The 20,417-nt window shown below is 33.5% G+C and overlaps 1 protein-coding gene across 1 annotated transcript in view; it reads left to right on the forward strand.

The window, feature by feature from the left end:
* Positions 1-20,417, forward strand: part of LOC148948734 (uncharacterized) — an 82,508-nt gene that overhangs the window by 49,829 nt on the left and 12,262 nt on the right. Inside the window, exons 5-8 of the mRNA XM_089095006.1 lie at positions 1,464-1,574; positions 3,834-4,052; positions 14,162-14,356; positions 16,593-16,748. Of these exons, the coding sequence (XP_088951132.1) occupies positions 1,464-1,574; positions 3,834-4,052; positions 14,162-14,356; positions 16,593-16,748 (681 nt within the window). The remainder of the gene's footprint in view (positions 1-1,463; positions 1,575-3,833; positions 4,053-14,161; positions 14,357-16,592; positions 16,749-20,417) is intronic.

Genomic DNA, 20,417 nt, shown 5'->3' on the forward strand with positions numbered 1-20,417 from the left:
CCCTCTGGATCCGTCCCTGCCTATCTATCGCAAAAAAAAAAATATTTTATGCCAAAATAGCCAACCCAATTGCCACGTATTCCAGTCCTTTGAGGATTTTTCAAAGGACTTTAGATAATTTTTAAATTGAAGAATTGGCACTCACATTCTTCCTACCATCTGGGATGGATACAAGCTTAATAAAATGAGAAATAATCTTTAGCTATGGTCGAACACCATCCAGAATGAAAATAAGTCTAGAAAACAACAGCTAAACGGAAACTCAGCTCTTCGGTAGTTGGGTTGAGTCTCTCTGGTTCTAAATTTTGGGTAACAGCCTGCTGATTTTCGCATCCAAGAAACTTAATGATATCTAAAGACGGTGATGTAGAATGTACGATGCTACCTCCGTATCAGTAGTGAGCGCACAATGTATCAGTAGTGAGCGCACAAGGTATCAGTAGTGAGTGCACAAGGTATCAGTAGTGAGCGAGCAAGGTATCAGTAGTGAGCGCACAAGGTATCAGTAGTGAGCGCACAAGGTATCAGTAGTGAGCGCACAAGTTATCAGTAGTGAGCGCACAATGTATCAGTAGTGAGTGCACAAGGTATCATTAGTGAGCGCACAAGGTATCAGTAGTGAGCGCACAAGGTATCAGTTGTGAGCGCACAAGGTATCAGTAGTGAGATCCTTACTCGTTAAAACCAGTGAGCAGGAAAATAGATCAGCAGTATATATGGAAGTAAACATGAGACAGTCCTTGTCTATCTTATGTGTTACCTCCACCTCCTCCCTAGAGCCAAAAATAAACAGTTACAAGAAATAAACATATATATCTGGTCGAGAATGTGCATGACTGTTCTACTTATATATATGAAAATGCTATCATGCCATCTATTTTAAATTATGTTTTCAAAGGGCATAGGAATTAGTAAGCTGCTTTCCGTAATTTAGGTCTAAAGGACTTTTGACCTGGTTACTAAAAGCCTCATTGTGGTGAGAACCTAATGCAATGAAACAAAGTTATGAGCAGTTGTTGTTTAAAATGACTAAATTGTCTATAGATGACGACAAATTTCATGTACTGAGTAAGGATACATCTTGGGATTTCTTTAGGCGTCACCAGTCACTACAGGATGGTCGATAGCCATATAAGGTGCATCTAACTCAAAACCATATATTTCGCGGGGAAATTGTTATCATTTGGAATTACCGCTGGCTGTCCGAAATTTTTTCCTAAAAGTGAGAAAAAATGGAATAAAAATAATGGGCCTATGGTCTGATGCTGTCTAAAAATGATTTTTGAACCATGCTTGTTGCCGTTTAAAAAGCATTGTCAACTTTAATTGCATTTGATGAGCACACTTTATGCTAAATAGAGAGTTCTATCTGAATATGGATCTTTGCTTTTTGGCACTAGTAAGGAAAAGTAGGAATATAGAATAAGATTATACACATGTAAATAATGTGTTTCTATTTTCAGTGTGTCCGGAAGGTTACTACGGAGTTCATTGTATGGAAAAATGTGAGTGCCCGAACGACAATTATATTTGTCATTCTGCAGATGGATGCAGATGTCGTTTTGGTTTCAGTGGTAAGTAACAAAGGGGTTGCAATACTCTAGATCCTCTTTTTACTCTAAGAATTATCATTATTCTCTGGCCTAACCTTGGAGGGGGGGTATAAAAAGTCTCCAAAGGGAAATCGTATGACGTCTAAAAGCTCCTGTTTTCAACCCAGGTCTTTGGTACCCTATTGGGGGAAAAGTACAGGGACGTGTGGTTTTATTTGTTTTGGCCCCTTCCCCCTAAGGAGTTGACATTATCCACTATTTGAATGTAGATTTCGTGTCTCGTATGTAAAATTGATTTGTTGCGTAGGTTAAATGCTTTGTTAAATACCTATGTTGGGTATATACTATGTTTGTATGTTATATACCTATGTTGAATACTATGATATTGTAAATGGAAATCACAAGAAATCACAGACTTGACTTTACGTAAGAAGAATCTTGAACGCAAAGCCGATATAAAAAATCAAAGTTTGCTCAGTGATACTTTGTCAGGCTCAGCCGAAAGAGGAGGGGATTGTTGGGAAACCCAACCCCTCCTGAAATATAATGATTTTTCTTTTTCGTATTCTCGGATCATATATTTAACGTTTATATGCTGATCGGGCACATCCCAATTATTCCAATATGGAGGTGCTTTTTTCAACTTTTGTCAACTTGTCTGGGTTTTTTTCCGACTCTTTGACACATTTCTTATTTTTGGAGGTGGGGGAGGGGTAACTTTTCTTCAATATTAGGTAATGGCTATAATGTATTTTACACCAGTCTAGACAACCGTCATTTTGATGGATTCCGTGTTAATGCCAAGGGTCATTAGGCACCATCGCGTGACAGCGTGTTGTTGACATTTTGAAATTTTTTTAAAATGTTTGATATTTTTAAATTGATTGCCTGTCTCAAAATTTTCAGCTGAGATCATTTTAACCTTCTTAAGGAAAACAATTTTGTTTCATATCACAGAATAATGGAAAGTGGCACTTGGGTCTAGTCTGATATCTATCGCTAATTATAAAAACAAAAGACCAAAAAATTTTGTTCAGACAAGCCATCCCATAAATATATACGATCTTTGGTCCTGTGTGATCATCCCTAAAGACAAAATGAGAAAAAAGAAAAAAAGGTTACAGTGTCAACATATCATTCTTTATTATTTTAAAGATGGTGTTGAAATATTGGAGATAAGTTCTCTGGGACAGTAAATCGATTGATGTGGCAATCTTCCTTTTGCATTCTATATTGTTAAATCAGGTGGACTTGCTAAATCAAGTTACTTTTTAAGAGTAACTCCAAACCTTAATAAAAGCAGTTCGTTTAAAATCAGTTTAAAACGTAGAAAATATGTGACAATAGGGAAACACAGGCCCACGCTCAGGATGGGGGGGTGGCTCCATGGCTCAACTTTACAAAAGAAATGCATTTTTGCATTTTAGGGTACATTTTTTAGGTTTTTCTTGACCAGTCTCGACAATCCCCCATTTATAGAGTCTATGCAGCTATGTGACTGATTGTAAATTTGCTCCGAGTTCTTTGTTTTCTCGTTATGCTTTTACATGGAGCCTTACTATTTATTACTATTTTTTACTTTCTTTTTTACTGTTTATTACTATTTTTACTTTCTTTTTTACTATTTTTACTATTTTACATGGAGCCTCCTTTGCTAAGTGCGCACCAGCGTATACAACCTACCTTTTAGACTTGACTATAAAAAAGTATATCTGATGTTTGTTTGCCGCGCGGGACATTTTTCAGCAGTAAGTCTGACCAAATCCACTTTTTATATTTGATTATATTTTGCCTTCAAGGTACACGATTGGTATGTTAAAAAGGATACTTCTAAACGAAAGGTATGTATTATGCCTAAAAAGGAAAAAAAATTTCCTTCGAATACTAAACGATTTTCTTTTAGTTGGTTTGATTAAATCCAAATTAAAATGTAATTATGAATGTTCTTCATTCTTAATGATATAAAAATAAGAATAAGCCTGAGCAATTCCTTTACCAGATGATTGTAATGTTCAAACCAAAATGAGCCGTGAATTTTCTTTTTGACTCTGCTCCACAATTTGTTTTGTGGAGTCAGAATAGCTCATACTCTCGAATATCCCGTCATAAAAATGGATTAACCAATGCAGAGGGTTGATCAAATTTCATCTTGAATTTTGTCGTATCCAATTTAAGAAGCATTACGTAGTTTCATGATGCTGTCAACAAAAGATAATGCTGACTCCTGCAAACTTCTGTATAAAACGGGAAAAGATTCTCCTGAGAGAGTGTATTTTCTAGGTGACAACTGTGACATCCCAAGTATAGCCATATCCCGTGACGAAGCACAAGTCCAGGGTGACAGTGACCCCCCAAACGTTGGGGGTCTTGTGGCGGGATTAATTATCGCAATTCTCATTGTATCGATGGCATGCGCTGCCCTTGTTTACTATAGGCGTAGAATTGGTCATTTGAAAACGGAACTGGCACATGTACATTATATTGCAGATCCGAAGGGTGGTAAGTGTCTTACTTGTTTATGAAATTATCCATGTTTATGAAATTAAACGCGAAATAGTTGAAATTCAAGATTTAAACTTTTTTTGTATAAAAGTCATAAATTCTTTTTGTATAAAAAAAATAATAACTTCTGGATTGAGTATAAAATAATAAGGTAGTTTTATTTGGTGGAAGACTATGTAATTTTTTTCTTTGTTTATTGTCAAAACAATTTAAATGTGCTCCTTAATTTGTTGTAAGTAAACACAACAGTAATTTCTTCCAAAATAAGTAAATACTAATAAAGTAAGTAGATTCTATTCTTGTTCAACTGGAATAATACTCTTTTTGGTAAATTATAATGCAGTCATGGAATAGAGATTAATTCAGAGAAAAGCATTGACTTTATAAGCGTTTCCAAACGGCGAAAAAATACGAATAAAGTATAGAATCAAAATAATCGCCAGCTTTAATAGTTAACTCTATAAACTATTTTTATACTATATTTATATCTATTAATAGCTATATTATTATCTTTTAACTATAGAGTGGATCCATTCTATTTCACAAGTCTCTTCTTTAAGGCAAAGTAAACTAGCTGTGTAAACAGTGTAATTCGTATATTATTTGTGACACCTTTACGAATAGCTGAGTTTTAATTCTTGAGATTAAGATGAAAACAGGCTTTTATTTATTATATTAATTAATTTTGTTAATATTAATAATTTATTATATATAATTAAAATGTAACTCTGTTACGTTGCTTTTTTTGAAAGCATTGCTTTTTAAACTGAAAAAAAAACAACATGAAAAACTGAATTTTTTCAAAGACTTTTCTATTTTGTTTTTCTCATTATTCTTCTTTAGTAACTTGTATTTTCTCTTTTTATTTTAAAAAGAGAAATTTATTTCTCTTTTCTTATCTATTTTCTCTTTTATCATCCTATCTTGAAAAACAATTGTTATCCGAAATTTACCCGTATTTACCCATTGTTACCAGTAATATTTCTTATATTTCAAGATATTGGTAGGTACATAAAGCGTCGACTTTTTTACTCGTTACCTAATAGTAAGCAATAATTAAGCTTTGTATATAATTATATATATTTTTGACATTTCTAAACTATATTTCTTGTGCTTTCTTTGGAGTTAAATTAGACACTAAGAAAATAGATATCCGTGTATTCTTGAACATGTTCAATGTTATTCAAACTAATGCTTGTCTTGACATGCAATGTATTCTTCTTCTTCCCCACTGTTTCTAGTCAGTGCACCAATGAAATACACGATGCCAAAGGAGAATTTAAGAAGAGTTCCCCTGTATTTTCTTCCTCTCTGGAGTATAGTTTCATTTTGTACAGTTTTTTAGCAACTATTCTGGATATGGTGGAATCATTTGGGAAAACTAATTGAAGAAACAAATTTTCTTTACAACTTCTTTGCTAAATTCACAGAAAATGTCTATTTTAACTCTTTTTGAGCCATGACAGAAGATTAATGACTCAAAGTTTGTAAAGGATGGAACCAAATGAAAAACAACCTTCAATGTGGTAAAAGTGGCATTTTTGAATGGCTCCATTACCCGATTTAAAATTATGTCATGTGTTCAGCTCAGAAAAATTAGAATTTTATTGCTTATATTCTATGTATTTGGTGTGCTTAGAAATATTAGTGAACAGTTGTTATGTTTAATAGAGAGCAGGAGGGACTTGTACTAGAATTATTTGAGTGATAGATAATAGGAAAACAAGAGGAATGTAAAGAAAAGAGGTATATATATATATATATATATATATATATATATATATATATATATATATATATATATATATTATATTTATATATATTTGGTGTGCTTAGAAATATTAGTGAACATTTGTTATGTTTATTAGAGGAGGAGGGACTTGTACTAGAATTATTTGAGTGATAGATAATAGGAAAACAAGAGGAATGTAAAGAAAAGAGGTATATATATATATATATATATATATATATATATATATATATATATATATATTATATTTATATATATTTGGTGTGCTTAGAAATATTAGTGAACATTTGTTATGTTTATTAGAGGAGGAGGGGCTTGTACTAGAATTATTTGAGTGATAGATAATAGGAAAACAAGAGGAATGTAAAGAAAAGAGGTATATATATATATATATATATATATATATATATATATATATATTATTATATTTATATATATTTGGTGTGCTTAGAAATATTAGTGAACATTTGTTATGTTTATTAGAGGAGGAGGGGCTTGTACTAGAATTATTTGAGTGATAGATAATAGGAAAACAAGAGGAGTGTAAAGAAAGTGGAGAAAGCATTAAAATATGAATTAAGGAAGTGTAAACTAGAGTCCATGGATAAAATTGCCGAAGATCTGGAAGATGCAGCCAGACGGCATAATAATAAAATACTGTACTGGCATGTCAATAAATGGAGAGGGGACAGTCAGTCTGGACTTGTCCCAGTTGAAGATAGGAATCGGGCCACTATTAGTCAAAAGGAAAGAGTTAAAGGCAGATGGGCAAAACATTTTGATAATGTGGTAAACCGTGATAGTTACAGGGGGAAAAAAATTAGAAAAGAATGAAAAGGTTTGTGGCACCGTGGATGTGAAGGAATATTCATTTTGTGAGGAAGAATTAATGATAATATGAAAATGATTAAAAATAATAAGGCCCCATGTGCTGATTGGGGTAAATGAATTTCTTAAATATAGTTGTTACGAGCTTAGAGATAAGTTACTGAAGATATGAATAAGATTTTTTAAAAGGGGAAGTGCCTGTTGATTTTTAGGAAAACTCTAATTAAACTAGTCGATAAGAGTTAATGTGGTAATTATAGAGGCATTAGCATGTTTTCTGTACTCAGTAGATTACTTAGTATGATGATACTTTTTGGACGTAGGAGATGCTGTAGATAAAGTTTTAAGAGAAGAACAGTGAGGTTTCAGGAAGGGTACAGGATGCGCCGACCAAATTTTCACTCTTATATTAACAATAGAGAAGTTCTTGAGTCATCAAACACCATTATGCCTCATTTTTATAGATTATGATCAAGTGTTTAATTCAGCTAATAAAGAAGCTTTAGTAAAGGTCTTATCCTTGTATATTATACCAGTTAAATATGTTAAAGTGATTAGTGCAATGTACGGGAATAACACTGCTGCGGTTAAGATGGGAAATGAGGTTATTAGCTGGTTTCGTATTAAATCAGGAGCCAGGCAAGGTTGCGTTCTATCCCCATTTATATGGATTATTTTGGCTTAGTCATAAGGAGCACAAGAAAGGCAATGGGCGAACCCTGAATCAGTTGGGAAGCAAAACTCTCCTGTACTTAGATTATAATGATGATTTAAGCATCCTAGATGAAAATACTAGCAAAATGAATGAACTTTTAGAAATTTCGCGATTTCTGGGTGCTAGAATAGGTTTGAAAATTATTGTTATGAAGACTTAGTCGCTAAAACTAGGAATAAGTGAAGGGGAAAAGGTGATGTTGGGTAACGAGAAGATTCAACAAGCGGAAAGCTTCACCTAAATAGGCAATATCATAGGCAGCGCAATAGCGCTGCCTAAGTAAAGAACGATGTTGGCACGATGTATTATTTTTTTTTTTTGGTTTTAGACCAGGGCACTTCGTATCGAAGGAGTCGTTGTAGAAACTTCGAAAAGGGCTCATTCGATTGGAAATTGGAGAGGCTTGTGCCCTTTTTAATGGTCGACAGTGATTGGAAGGCAACTAAAACCCTTTCCACGCCCACCATTTCCCCAAACACATCAAATCAAAATTTCGAGATAGCCATTTTGTTCAGCGTAGCTAATTTCCAGATAGAAATTATGTTTTTGAGGAAGACACTCCCCCATAGCCCTCGGGGCAAGGGTTGTAAGTTATTCCCTGGGGGCATATAAGATTTTTATAAAAAGTATTGTCGTAGAAACTTCAAAAAAGGCTCATTCGATTGGAAATTCAAAGGGCTAGTGCCCTTTTAATAGTCAAAAGTTATTGGAGGGCAATTAACCCCCCTCCCACGCCCATCTTTTCCCCAAATACATCCAATCAAAAATTTTAGATAGCCATTTTGTTCACGTAGTTGAAAATTCTGGAAACTAGGTCTTTTAGGATGACAACCCCCCCCCCCCCACACACACACACACTCATCCCTCAGGGCAAGGGTTGTAAGTTATGCCATTGGGCCATATAAGGTTTTTATAGAAAGTTTTGTCGTAGAAACTTCAAAAAGGGCTCATTCGATTGGAAATTCGAAGGGGTTCTGCGTTATTAGATATCTAACAGGGATTCAAAGGCAAATAGCGCCCCTTCCACGCCCCCAATTTCCCCCAACATATTCTGTCGAAATTTTGAGATAGCCATTTTCTTCAACGCAGTTGAAAGGTCCGGAAACTGTATGTTTGAGCTGGACACTCCCCCCAAAGTCTTCAGGGCAGGTGTTGTAAGTTATGCCCTGGGGGCATATAAGGTTTTTATAGAAAGCGCTGTCGTAAAAACTTGAAAAGGGGCTCATTCGTAAAAGGTACTGAAAAGGTACTAGCTCAAGCTAGTACCTTTTTTAATAGTTGAAAGTTATTGGAAGGCAACTAACCCCCCTCTCGCGCCCACCTTTCCCCCAAACACATGCAATCAAAATTTTAAAATATTCATTTTGTTCAACGTAGTTAAAAGTTCGTGGAATTGGGTCGTTGGGGATGATAACCCCCTAAGAGTAATCAGGACACGTGTTATAAGTTATGCTCCGGGGGTAGATAAGGTTTTATAGGAAGTGTTGATGTAAAAACTTCGAAAAGGGCTCATTCGATTAAAAATTAGAAGGGCTTGTGCCTTTTTTAATAGTCGAAAGTGATTGGAGGATAACCAACACCATCCTCCAATCACTGGGGAGTGTCATCCTCAAAAATGTAGTTTCCGGACTTTTTAACTACATCGAACAAAATGGCTATCTCAATATTTTGAAGCCAGAACGTAATTTGCACTTTACTGAAAAAAATGCAAATGAATGTGCATTGTCAGTTTAATATACATATACCGACTATTAATCAGAATGTTAATATTTTTTGATTTATTAAAGCAATAAAAGTAAAAACATTTATGTTTTTTAGTAAAGTGCAAATTTAATTAATTGCAAATTTTATTTAATTCGTTTTTTTAATTAATCATTAGTAAAGACGTTGGGTGCAGTGGAGATGGTAAAATTAAGCCCCAGAGTGTTTTTCACAGTTGAAAAACGTCTAAAAGGATAGGAAGATAAGTATGGGAACCAAGATTAGAATATTAGAAGTTATTGAGGGATACGTTTAGATGGCTAGGCACTAGATGGCTAAGAGTTTCCTTGCCGGCCAACCATTTAGGGCCAAGCGAAAAGTAGGTCATCCTTCAATGGGTTGGGAGGATGTCATAAGGAAAGAACTTCCTGGGTCGGTGTAAAGTGGGAGGGTTTGAATATATTGGGATGGAAGAGGAGCGTGTGTAGCTGTGTGGGTCTCATGCGGCTTGGTGCTGCAGTGATTTGTTTGCAGTAGTAGTAGTAGTTCGTGAAATTGAACCTTCATTTAACTGAGCCCCGTTTAAATCAAGCTCCGTTTAGCTCAACCCTCATTCAACACAAACCCCGTGCAACTCAGCCTTCATTTAACTCAACCCCAACTGAACTGCATTACTGTAACCATGAAATTCAAGTGTGTTTGGACCTTGGACATGAAAAGATAGAAGGATAAATTGTTGTTTTTAGAGGGGGAAATAAATTTGCTTTAAATAAGCATAAAAAAAACACTTTCATAAGAATTACTCAATGAAAAAAGATCATTTCATTCGAGTCGACTTTTATCACTTCTGACAAATCGGCTAAATTGCGTTTTCTAGGTAAATTGTTGGCTTAAGGAGGGTTGAGCTGAATGGATTGGATTTGAATGGGGGTTCGGTCAAATAGTGTTGAGTTAAAGGGGGGTTGGATTGCATGGGGATTAAGTTTAGTGAGGGTTGAATTGCACGTGTGTTGAGTTAAACGGGGGCTGGGTTATATGGGGGTTGAGTTTCAAGGAGGATGAATTACAGGGGGGGGTGAGTTGCACAAGGGTTGAATTAAACGGGGCTCGAGTTGAATGAGTGTTAAGTTGCATGAGGCTTTAGTTGAACAACGTTAAACTGGACGAGGGTAGAATTGAATGAGGGCTGAGTTAAGCTGGGGATGAGTTAAATAGGTTTTGAGTTGATATATATATATATATATATATATATATATATATATATATATATATATATATATATATATATATATATATATATATATATATATATATATATATATATATATGTATTTATATATATATTTATATGTACTCTGTTGTATTACTGTTCGTGACATTAACTTCGTTTTGAATCCCCGCTTAACGTTTATGTGGCGAAGACTTGTCCTTTCTAGTTTTTAGCTTCTATTATTGTCAGGTGAAGCTCCATTTTGAGTGCTTTTGGTTGTCAGGGAGGGCCTCGGGTTGAAAATCAGAACTGGTAGTTTAAATTGAAATCAAATCTTGGGCAATAGATATCCCTACTATCCATTTATATTACAGCTTGTTTATTTTTTGTTTATGTTTACATGCTGCCAAGTACCAAGACCGCCGAGCGTCTATAGTTATTGCGGTAAGACCTTTCTCTGTTTTAGGATTCCCGGTGGAATATTTTATGTTTACGTTTGTGTATCATCGTTACTATTTCGCAGAACCAGAAGTTTAATTTTCGAGAAAAAAGGCAAGCAAATATGAGGGGGGCTAACCTAATTTATGAATTAAATTGTAAGGAAGTAAGTACTATTCAAGTAAACTCATTAAAATATGTCAAGATAAAGATGAAAAGCATTTACGCATTAAAAAATTTTCAGAACGCAAAAATGTACACACACATATACATACGCACATGCATACAGAGACAAAGCTACTACTAAAGCATGTGAACAAACCTCGGTATTCAAGACTCTTCCTGTTACTAGAGCTTAAGGCTTTGATAAGTGTTGACGACTGAGTTATTGCAAAACCGTTTTTTCAGGTCTAGACCTACTAAGGGTAGAAAGCCTAGCAGGCAGATAATCATGAGAAAGAAATATGCTTTTAAAAGCAGTTTTGTTTTTAAGAAGAAAAAATACACGTGGTTAAGGTATAGGATTTCTGAAATTTATGAAATATTGACCCTTTAAAAAAAATCCCACTGGTGGGCTAGACAAAACTTTGTGACAACACAGTATTGCCCTGCCCATGGTGTAGCGGTATCTTTGAGGGAAGGGGGGCTACTAAATTGTTATTTGGTGTACGCATAAGTAATACATGCTCTTGACTCCTTATTTTCGACACAGGGTAACCTGCTATGTATATTCTGGCAGGTTGATAGAAAAACTGGTCATAGGTTCTTCAGGAAAAAATGTATCGGATGTACTGAAACATTTAAGACACTAAAGTTAGTCCAAGTCATGCTTACGTTTTTTCCACATGGGGACTCTTTAAATAGTAGGCCAATTGGGGTTTTAAATATACCACTTTAACTAGTAGCAATTTCTGTGAAACTTGACGCTAATACTATAAATATGTAAATACAGCCTTATTATTTTTGCTGATGTGAGTGCGAAACAGCCCCTAATGATACAAATAAAGACATATTAGAATTCTGTGTTAAAATTATAAATTAAAAGAAGAAATGTTGATACATAATCATCTCCAAGCGCGAAATAATTCATAAAAGCAAGAAATTTTAGAATTTGTTGTTTAACTTGTAAAATTATATTAAGGGAAAGAAACACTCAAACGGATTCATTTATTCCATTTTTTTTTGTAGGTTGGCACGATATAATTTCGTGTTTTTTTTGTGTTTTTTGTAATTTTGTATTGTCTTTTGTATGTAGTAGGCTACTTCTTTTTTTCTCCTAAATGCTTCATCTTTTTTTTCTTAATATAAAACTATTGAGAATGGTCACGGATCTTTGGCTGATTTACACCTGTCACATCTAAAATTATGGGTATTTATTGAACGGTTAGTTTCAATCGTTAACCTTACTATTATTTGGAAACGCTGTGCGTTTCAAGTCTTTTTTTGTATTCTGACAGCTATCCCAGTGGATTCTGCAATGACAAAGGGGAGTTTTATTGAAAATACTTTTTAGAACAGACAGTTTGTCGTTTCAATCCTGGTTTCTATTCTTGTGACATACTTGGCATAGCAATCGCCTGCTTTTTACTTCTTTTTTTTTAAATGTACCAGTGATCGCAGATGACACTTTTTTTTTTTTTTTTTTTTTTTTTTTTTTTTTTTTTTGAGAACTGTCTCGGTTATCTTCCTAAGAACGTGTCGTAATCTTTCAAATGTTATGTTCCCGTGGGCTCATACCGTGGGCTGTATATAAAAGTGTAGTATTCTTGGTGCCAATGCCTCTAATGTTTTTTTTTTCTTTGATGGTTATTCCGTTTTTTTTTTGTTTTTTTTTTTGCTGCTGCTGCTGCTGCTGTCTTTCTTACAGTGGTGATTTGTGTAAATTTGACAGATGGGTCTGAGAAATAAAATATATTTTTGTATTTATGTTAATATTGTGCCCCATCCTTACTTGAAAAGCTTTAGATATAGTTGTCTTAATTTATAAAAATGAAGCCCGTCTTGCTGAAAGTCTGTTTCTTTTAGAGTGTAAGATTTAACGGGTGCTGGTTAAGATTGAAACAGGATTCTGGGGATTATTTTTTTTTTCAAGGTGGGACCTCTTTTCGCAAAGCTTACAACAGAGAAAGCTTACGACAGAGAAAGCTTACAACAAAGCTTACAAGTAGAGAAAGAGGAGCTCCAGAAGCTTAAAACAAAAACTCAGGATTTTGGCTCTCAGGATTGGCTCCAGTTCAGGATTTTGGTCCATAGAAGGAAAAAGAGTGGAGATAAGAACTTGAAGACACCCATCTGCCCCTAGTTTAACCTAGTTACGGAATATATATATATATATAATAATGACAAAGTTGTTCGTTTATACTTCTTCGATTCAAAATGGCTCTCAGCTGCGTGGTCCCTGACCACAATCACACATTTCAGGGAGACATTATTCAGACAAATAACCTGTAGTAATGGCTATTTCTTTAAGATAAACAACTATTTACTGAGTTCTAAATGAGTTGGTGGTTCTTGTATGATATGCCCCCTACCGCTCAATAAGTGAAGTTAGGTTAATCCTAATAAAAATATACCTAAGTAGGCTAAAAATATAATTCTTTAGAAGCAAATTTAGGCTATATATTTACACATTAGAAAGGGGGGTAAAGTACAGCGGGTCCGCATGCGAAATGTGTTAGCTACAGTTATTCTGATATTGTGAAGTTATAGTTGTTTTCTGACTTCACATTGTCCAAATACTTTATCCCACCTCATCCCCTAATGAGCAATATATAGCCCAAAGTATATAATCCCCATCTATTCTGTCACTTCTCTTTGTCTTTTCTCACGCTAAATTGAAAGAAACCAGCGAAACCGGTTTGCAGTGCGTCAATGCATGAACAACTTGAGCGGTAGGAAGTATATCATACAAGTACTGGGTTGGTTTATTTGATTGATCCATGGCTTTTGGATAGGGGGACAAAGGTACCAAATGCTTCTAGACTTGGGCAAGATCTAGATAATACGAATATATCTACTATCTAGCAGAAGAAGCCCAGAGATTATTTTGTTATTGGCAGACCCGCATGCAGTACTTACAAGAAGAGGGGGGGGGGGGACAAATTCGAAAAAAAATCATAAGTTGGTGAACTAAGTTGAAAACTCGTAAGCATTACAAGATTCTGGGAAGGTCATTGGCCTAAAGGACCTCTCCCCTTTGCGCACTCTCTGGCCCTGGGTCCATCATATTTAATTAATTATTAATGCTGTTGCACGCGGTCCTGTTAGAAAATGTCAAACAGGGATATATACAGGAGGACCTTTGGGGGGTACCCCTTCCCCCCGATATTTACAAATTTCCTATGTGCCTTGGCACTTTTATCCATTTTCTTTATTGTTATCATCTCCCGCCGGAAAAAAGACTCGAATGTAGAACTCCATTGCCATGTTTAGTTGCATACACCATAAATTGTTCTCTTTTTTAGAGCGCCATCATTTTGATAACCCGGTATATTCTTATCAGAATGGCTATGTAATGTCAAATGAAAAGGACACCTCACAAATATTGAATAATGCAACGCCAATCACCGTGATAAGAAATGATCTAAGCAAAGGATGTAACTTAGATAAAGTGAAGGCTTGTTGCAGCCATGATGAGGAGGACCAAAGATTTGATAAAGGTTCGTCTTAATGTCATCCCTAAACTTCTAAAAGGAGGTATGGCCAAGCGAAAAGTTTCATATCAGGAGCCGTAGCTTAATGGTGTCATTCGGGGGAATGGGTCAGAGGGAATGCCACCCCCCCCCCCAAAAAAAAAACACCCCCCTTCCCCCTTATAGGTTTAGAAAAAAAATAACCTTTCTTTGGTATTTTCATGGAAAAATAGCTTTTTTGAAGAAAAAAAATTGCCTTCCTCCCCCCCTCCCTAGGTTTTGAAAAATACATTTCTGATCCCTCTCCCCTAATTTCTGTGGATAGACACCACTGCCAGACTTGACCTTCTGTTTATAATTTCAGTAAGAAAATAATTCAATTTCACTATTGGCTTTGGTATTCATAAGCCTCCAGTGCCTAAAAAGTCTCAAGTACTCATATTTCATAACTTAAGAGTTACTTTTTCAACTTTTTCATTATATTGACCAAGCAAGTAGCGCCATAAGAAAGAAAGTGTCATCGAAGCGGCGTGTTTCGAATTATAAATTTCTATTAACGTCTTTGTACTGTCAGATTTCGTTCCTTTTATTGCATTGGAGTAAAGTTTGTTGAATGTAAAATAATTTATGTTTTTACATTCATTTTCAGTGTTGAAAGCACAGAAGTAAAGAAACGAGAATATAAAAGTGTTGAGTGTTTTTAAAAGCATTGAAGTAAGGCCATTGTGTAAACAAATAAAAAATCAAAACGCATTAACTACAGAACAGCTAAGGACTTGAAATTTCATATTTATTTTGACATTCTCTTCCTAAAAAAGAATGAAAAACGAGAAACAGAAGTTCCTAGTCCAAGGAAAAAAAAAACAAATAAGGAAGTGCATAGGATTCAAAATGTGTTCTAAGTGTAATAAATAAGCGACCGTTTACCAGTCTCTGATTTGCATCTCAAATGTCTTCCCCCTGAATTATCATGGACACACTTTAAATAACGGAAGCAGTTATCTTTTCTAGTGAAATTCATTCAGTTCTTCGCTTTACATCTAATTAATTTTAATGAAATTCTTGGGAAAAAGATGAACTTCTTATAGCATCCAGGAGCTTGTAGTATAGCAAATTCTATTTATATATAATATTATCAAATTCTAACTATAATATTATGTATTTATATATAATATATATATAATTATATATAATATAGACCATCTTATAATAAGTACTTTGCGTAAGACAAAAGACTGCTGCACCTTGCATCTAAGAGGTGGTGGGGAAATAAGCTCCATTTACAACAGACCTAAGAAAAAAATTTAATAAGAAAAAATAATAATGGTACAAGACTATTTCACATTGCGCTTCACAACTCAATTGGCGAATCACTTATCTATCCCCCAATCTAATTGATTATTTTAGGAACTAAAGAGATTGTTGCTAAAACTGGAAATGAATGTTTTAAAAGTTTCTTTTATGTATTAATGTTCTGTGTTTTTAAATTAGATGGAATCAAAAGGAATGATGGGGATTACAAAGCCCGTTAAAAATTCTAAACAGCTATACTAATGAATTTTAGATAAACTAAACTAAATAATAATTAAATGTTTGTAATAAATTTAATTAAATAATTAAATCATGAAAGAATATACTAAACTAAAAAAAAATTATATTGGGTGAACTAAACTAGAATCCGCATACGTGTCTAATGTAAACATGCTTATCATCACAAGCTAGATTAGTAAATATATATATATATATATATATATATATATATATATATATATATATATATATATATATATATATATATATATATATATATATATATATATTTTTTTCATGCTGTAACAAAAAAAAACACTGTTCAAAATTTATGATTTTCAGTAAATCGAAAAAAGACAATTGAGGCCTTAGGGTGATTGAAGGGGCTGTTGCCCCATTCTTATTTGTGGTAATTTACGGTGGTAAATGTATGCAATCAAAATAACAGCTGTCAGCAAATTCAAAGAAATCCAACTTCTGGAACACCAAAAAAAAAATATACAAAACAATAAGAAATTAGCCTTCCTCAAGTTTTACTCATTTTTTAGCTTTAGTAACAGTATCAGTAGTAGTAGTAGTAGTAGTGATCAACAGCCTATTTCGTTTTCTCCTATTTTGTTTTCTCCTTATTATGAAAAGGATTTGATTTTTGTATCTAGAAATATTCAATGAATTCAATGGCAACCGCATATGTGGTAAAGATGTTGAAAATAACATAATGTATTTCTTATAGATATATATTGCAGTAAAGCAACAGATTTGAAAAACAGAGAAGCCGATTTGTGTAATCCTAATCTAGGTATTTACTCAACAATTGACAAAGATGATGACAAAATGAAATTTGATCATGTATATGATGAAATTAAGCAAAAATCTAAAGAAGCTGCCGGTAAGTTTAAATTTTTATATTCTTTTTTTTAAATATACCACACACACATATATATATATATATATATATATATATATATATATATATATATATATATATATATATATATATATATATATATATATATATATATATATATATATATATATATATACTATATATATATATATATATATATATATATATATATATATATATATATATATATATATATACACTATAGCATGTAGTGTATGCTACCCGACTGACAGACCATATTTCAAACAGTAAGCCGTACGAAAATGTAGTTTATTGATATATATATATATATATATATATATATATATATATATATATATATATATATATATATATATATATATATATATATATATATATATATATATATATATATATATATATATATATATTACTATAGCATATAGTTTACTGTAAACTACCCGACTGACTGACCGTATCTCAAACAGTAAGCGGTACGAAAAATGTAGTTAATCACATTTTCTAGGGCTATAATGAGAGATAGTTTGTGATGGCTAGGACACGTTCTGCAGATGAAGGATGGCAAGTTACCAAAGATTGTCCTTGTCGGGCGACCGTTTAGGGCCAACAGAGAACCAGGTCGTCCCTGAATGGGGGTGGAAAAATTTAGGGAAAATGGGAACTTCTTGGGATGGTGTAAAGACGGAGGCTTTGTATAGATTGGGATGTATGAGGAAAGTGCGTAGCTGTTTTTGCCTCTGACGGTTTGGGGCTGCAGTGAGTTGTTAGTAGTAGTAGTATTATTATATATAATACTATATAAACTATGATTAAAGTACTTCCATATTCATTACTATTTTACTGGGTTTTATTTGGACAGTTTAATCCTCTATGCATATCTTATTATAACTTTGCTCTATAGAAGGTTTTGAGGTTTGTGTTGGGGGGGGGGGGGGGACTAAACAATTGTTTGTTTGATTCTGACCAAAGAGTGTCCTCTTATGTTTTTTTTTTCATTTTTGTGTTTTTCGTCCGATAGGCTTTTCTGCTAATTGTTAACAGTGCTGCAATTAATCACTTCATCTATGACTCGTACCTAGCTATGGAGCAATAACACCATAGTTGAATATCAAAGAAATAGATACTTAATTGTTCTTTGGAATGTGAATAATAAAAGATATGACGTCATGAACACTCATGTAGTGAATAAGACAGAGATATACTCTTGACTACTGGAAAATAAAATTCTGTCAGTTTTGCTGTTAATTTTCATCCATCTTCATGTACTTTTCGAGTAGCTCTTAAAAGGAATAAAAGCAAAGGTATAAATTAAAACAGTGTAAATTAAAATGAATAAATAATACAAGTTTATAATTGTTGTGCATATGCTGCTATTTCTATGAATTATTGGTGAACATTTAGCTTTAGTTAGTGTTAACAAAAGCTGAAACAAAGCAGTATTGAAGTGAAACAAGTATCAATTTCCCTCCCATCGAGTTTTATAGGGGCCTGCCGAACCAGTTTCTATTTAATTTTCCACTCGTCACATTTGCAGTTGTGTGGGCTTAGAATAGGTTCCAACTAGACGCGATAGCTATTTGAAACCACTGTATGTATTCAAATAATGCGGAACGTTACCACTAAGTAAAGTATGCCATTAATAAGCTCTGCCATTTTTTTTGTCCTATTACCAATAAGCACGTACTTTTTTATATAATGGTGACTGTTGTGAAAGTATTCTATTGGCGCTCTTGTATTGGTGGTCAATTTTTCTTTAAAGAAGAGTTGTTCTTCATGCAAAATAGATTCCCCATTACATTTTTTTTCAACTTATGACATTTTATCTAAAGTTAACATTGCAAGCTTAACCATGATATTTTTTTTATATTTAGCTCATCTGAAAAGTATCCATATGATGATGCATACTCATTTTCCGTGCCTACGTCTTAATACTATAGGAAATTTCGAGTTCATAATTTGAAATTCGCATTTGAACTGAAAATTTAGAATTCGCATCTATCGCGCCAAAACTGATTCCGTGTTAATTTTTTTTTACAGCTTGTGGTATTTTTTATTAAAGTTAACATCATAAGCTTAGCTGATATCATTTTTGTTCTAATTCTTGTTTTCTATTTACATGCAGCTTATCTCAAAAATCATTTTTATTTGATTACGCATACCCGTCTCATACGCTTAGTTCTTTATGTTTTAGAAAATTTTGATATCACAAAAAAAAAAAAAAAAAAAAAAAAAAAAGATAACTACCAATTTTTTCAGTTATTAGTAGGAGCAGTAGTACTAGGGCTCATATTTTTTAAGTCAAAATGTCTTGTTTTCGCAATCGGAAGTAGTCCGTTGTTGTCTGTTTTTCAATGCTGCAAAAATCAAGTAACAGATACTTTTTTACGCTAAATTTTGCAGAGTGCCAACTGAATCTCTTGAAAACCAAAATTCAAATATGTAGTTTTTCCTTTAGAGCCTAAAAGTCATAAAATGTTTCCATATAACAGAAGAATTTCCCCAAAAAGCGATAAAAACAGTTTGGCGGGATTGCCCCTTTTCCCACCTCTCATATGTATTCCTCTTCCCCCTTTCCATCCTTTCCTCCTCTCACCTCAAGGTAAGATCTAGACCAAACTCATGTCTTAATTACCATGTCAATGCTTTAATCTTTGATTCTAATTTTCCCCATTTTAATGACTCGAAAAACGATGAGACGTGGTTGTAACTTAAAGTACTTTCACTTCAGTATTGTTAAATGCGTAGTATCTACAAATGTAATTAGTTTCATACCTAAATCAAAAAGACTTGCCTATGTTTTTTTTTACTTTTTTCTACAATTATTTTTTTATTATCGTCAGCTTTCGTCAGATGTTTCACCTTTCGTCAGATGTTGAATTTTTGAAAGAAAAATGTAATTTTATTGAACAATCGTAGTTATTGTAATAATCATAAATTTATTGAATAATACTTTATTAAATAATTTTGACTTAAGTTTAATTGAATGACCAAATGTTTTTGTTTAATGAATTTAAAATATAATTTATAGGTGCAATCATTTTTATGTAATGTGTTTAATTTTTTGTCCGATGGGATTGGGAGATTTAGAATAAGGCCCCTTTCCTCCAGAAACGTCTTCACAAAATTATGCATTTTGTACTTGCTTCCTGGGTGGCGGAGGGACTTTTTTTATATTTCTTTTTACAAATATATTTCAGTTTTTTTTATATTAACTTACACGAGGTAGAAATATTTGGTCGTTGATAATATAATTAGAAGTTTTCTTACGAAATCATTGAAGTTGGCTTTATATCTACACTATTAGAACAGGTATTTGTTGACGTTTTTTCTGTTGGTCTCTGCAATTAAAGTCTCAGTCACTCCTGGGGATTTTCTACCAACGTTACTAAGAGTTACTACTTAAGAGCAAGGCCGTACCCAGGATTTTTTCTTTGGAGGGAGTCTTACACAAAGATTTTTTTCCCGTGGGGGAGGGGGTTTATACGAAAACACCTCAAAAAACGCATATAAAATTTGTTTATATCCATTTTCATTGCGTTTTTACGAGTCAAAAAACATTTCGGGAGGGTTTCAAACCCCTCTACCCCCCCCCCCCTCTGGGTACGGCCTTGCTTAAGAGAGATGAAGAAATAAAAGACTCAATATGTGTTTTCATAATAATAGAAACTT

This window comes from Artemia sp. Qi Xiang Cuo, chromosome 9 (assembly GCF_049724085.1).
Source record: "Artemia sp. Qi Xiang Cuo chromosome 9, ASM4972408v1, whole genome shotgun sequence".
Classification (NCBI taxonomy): Eukaryota; Metazoa; Arthropoda; class Branchiopoda; order Anostraca; family Artemiidae; genus Artemia; species Artemia sp. Qi Xiang Cuo.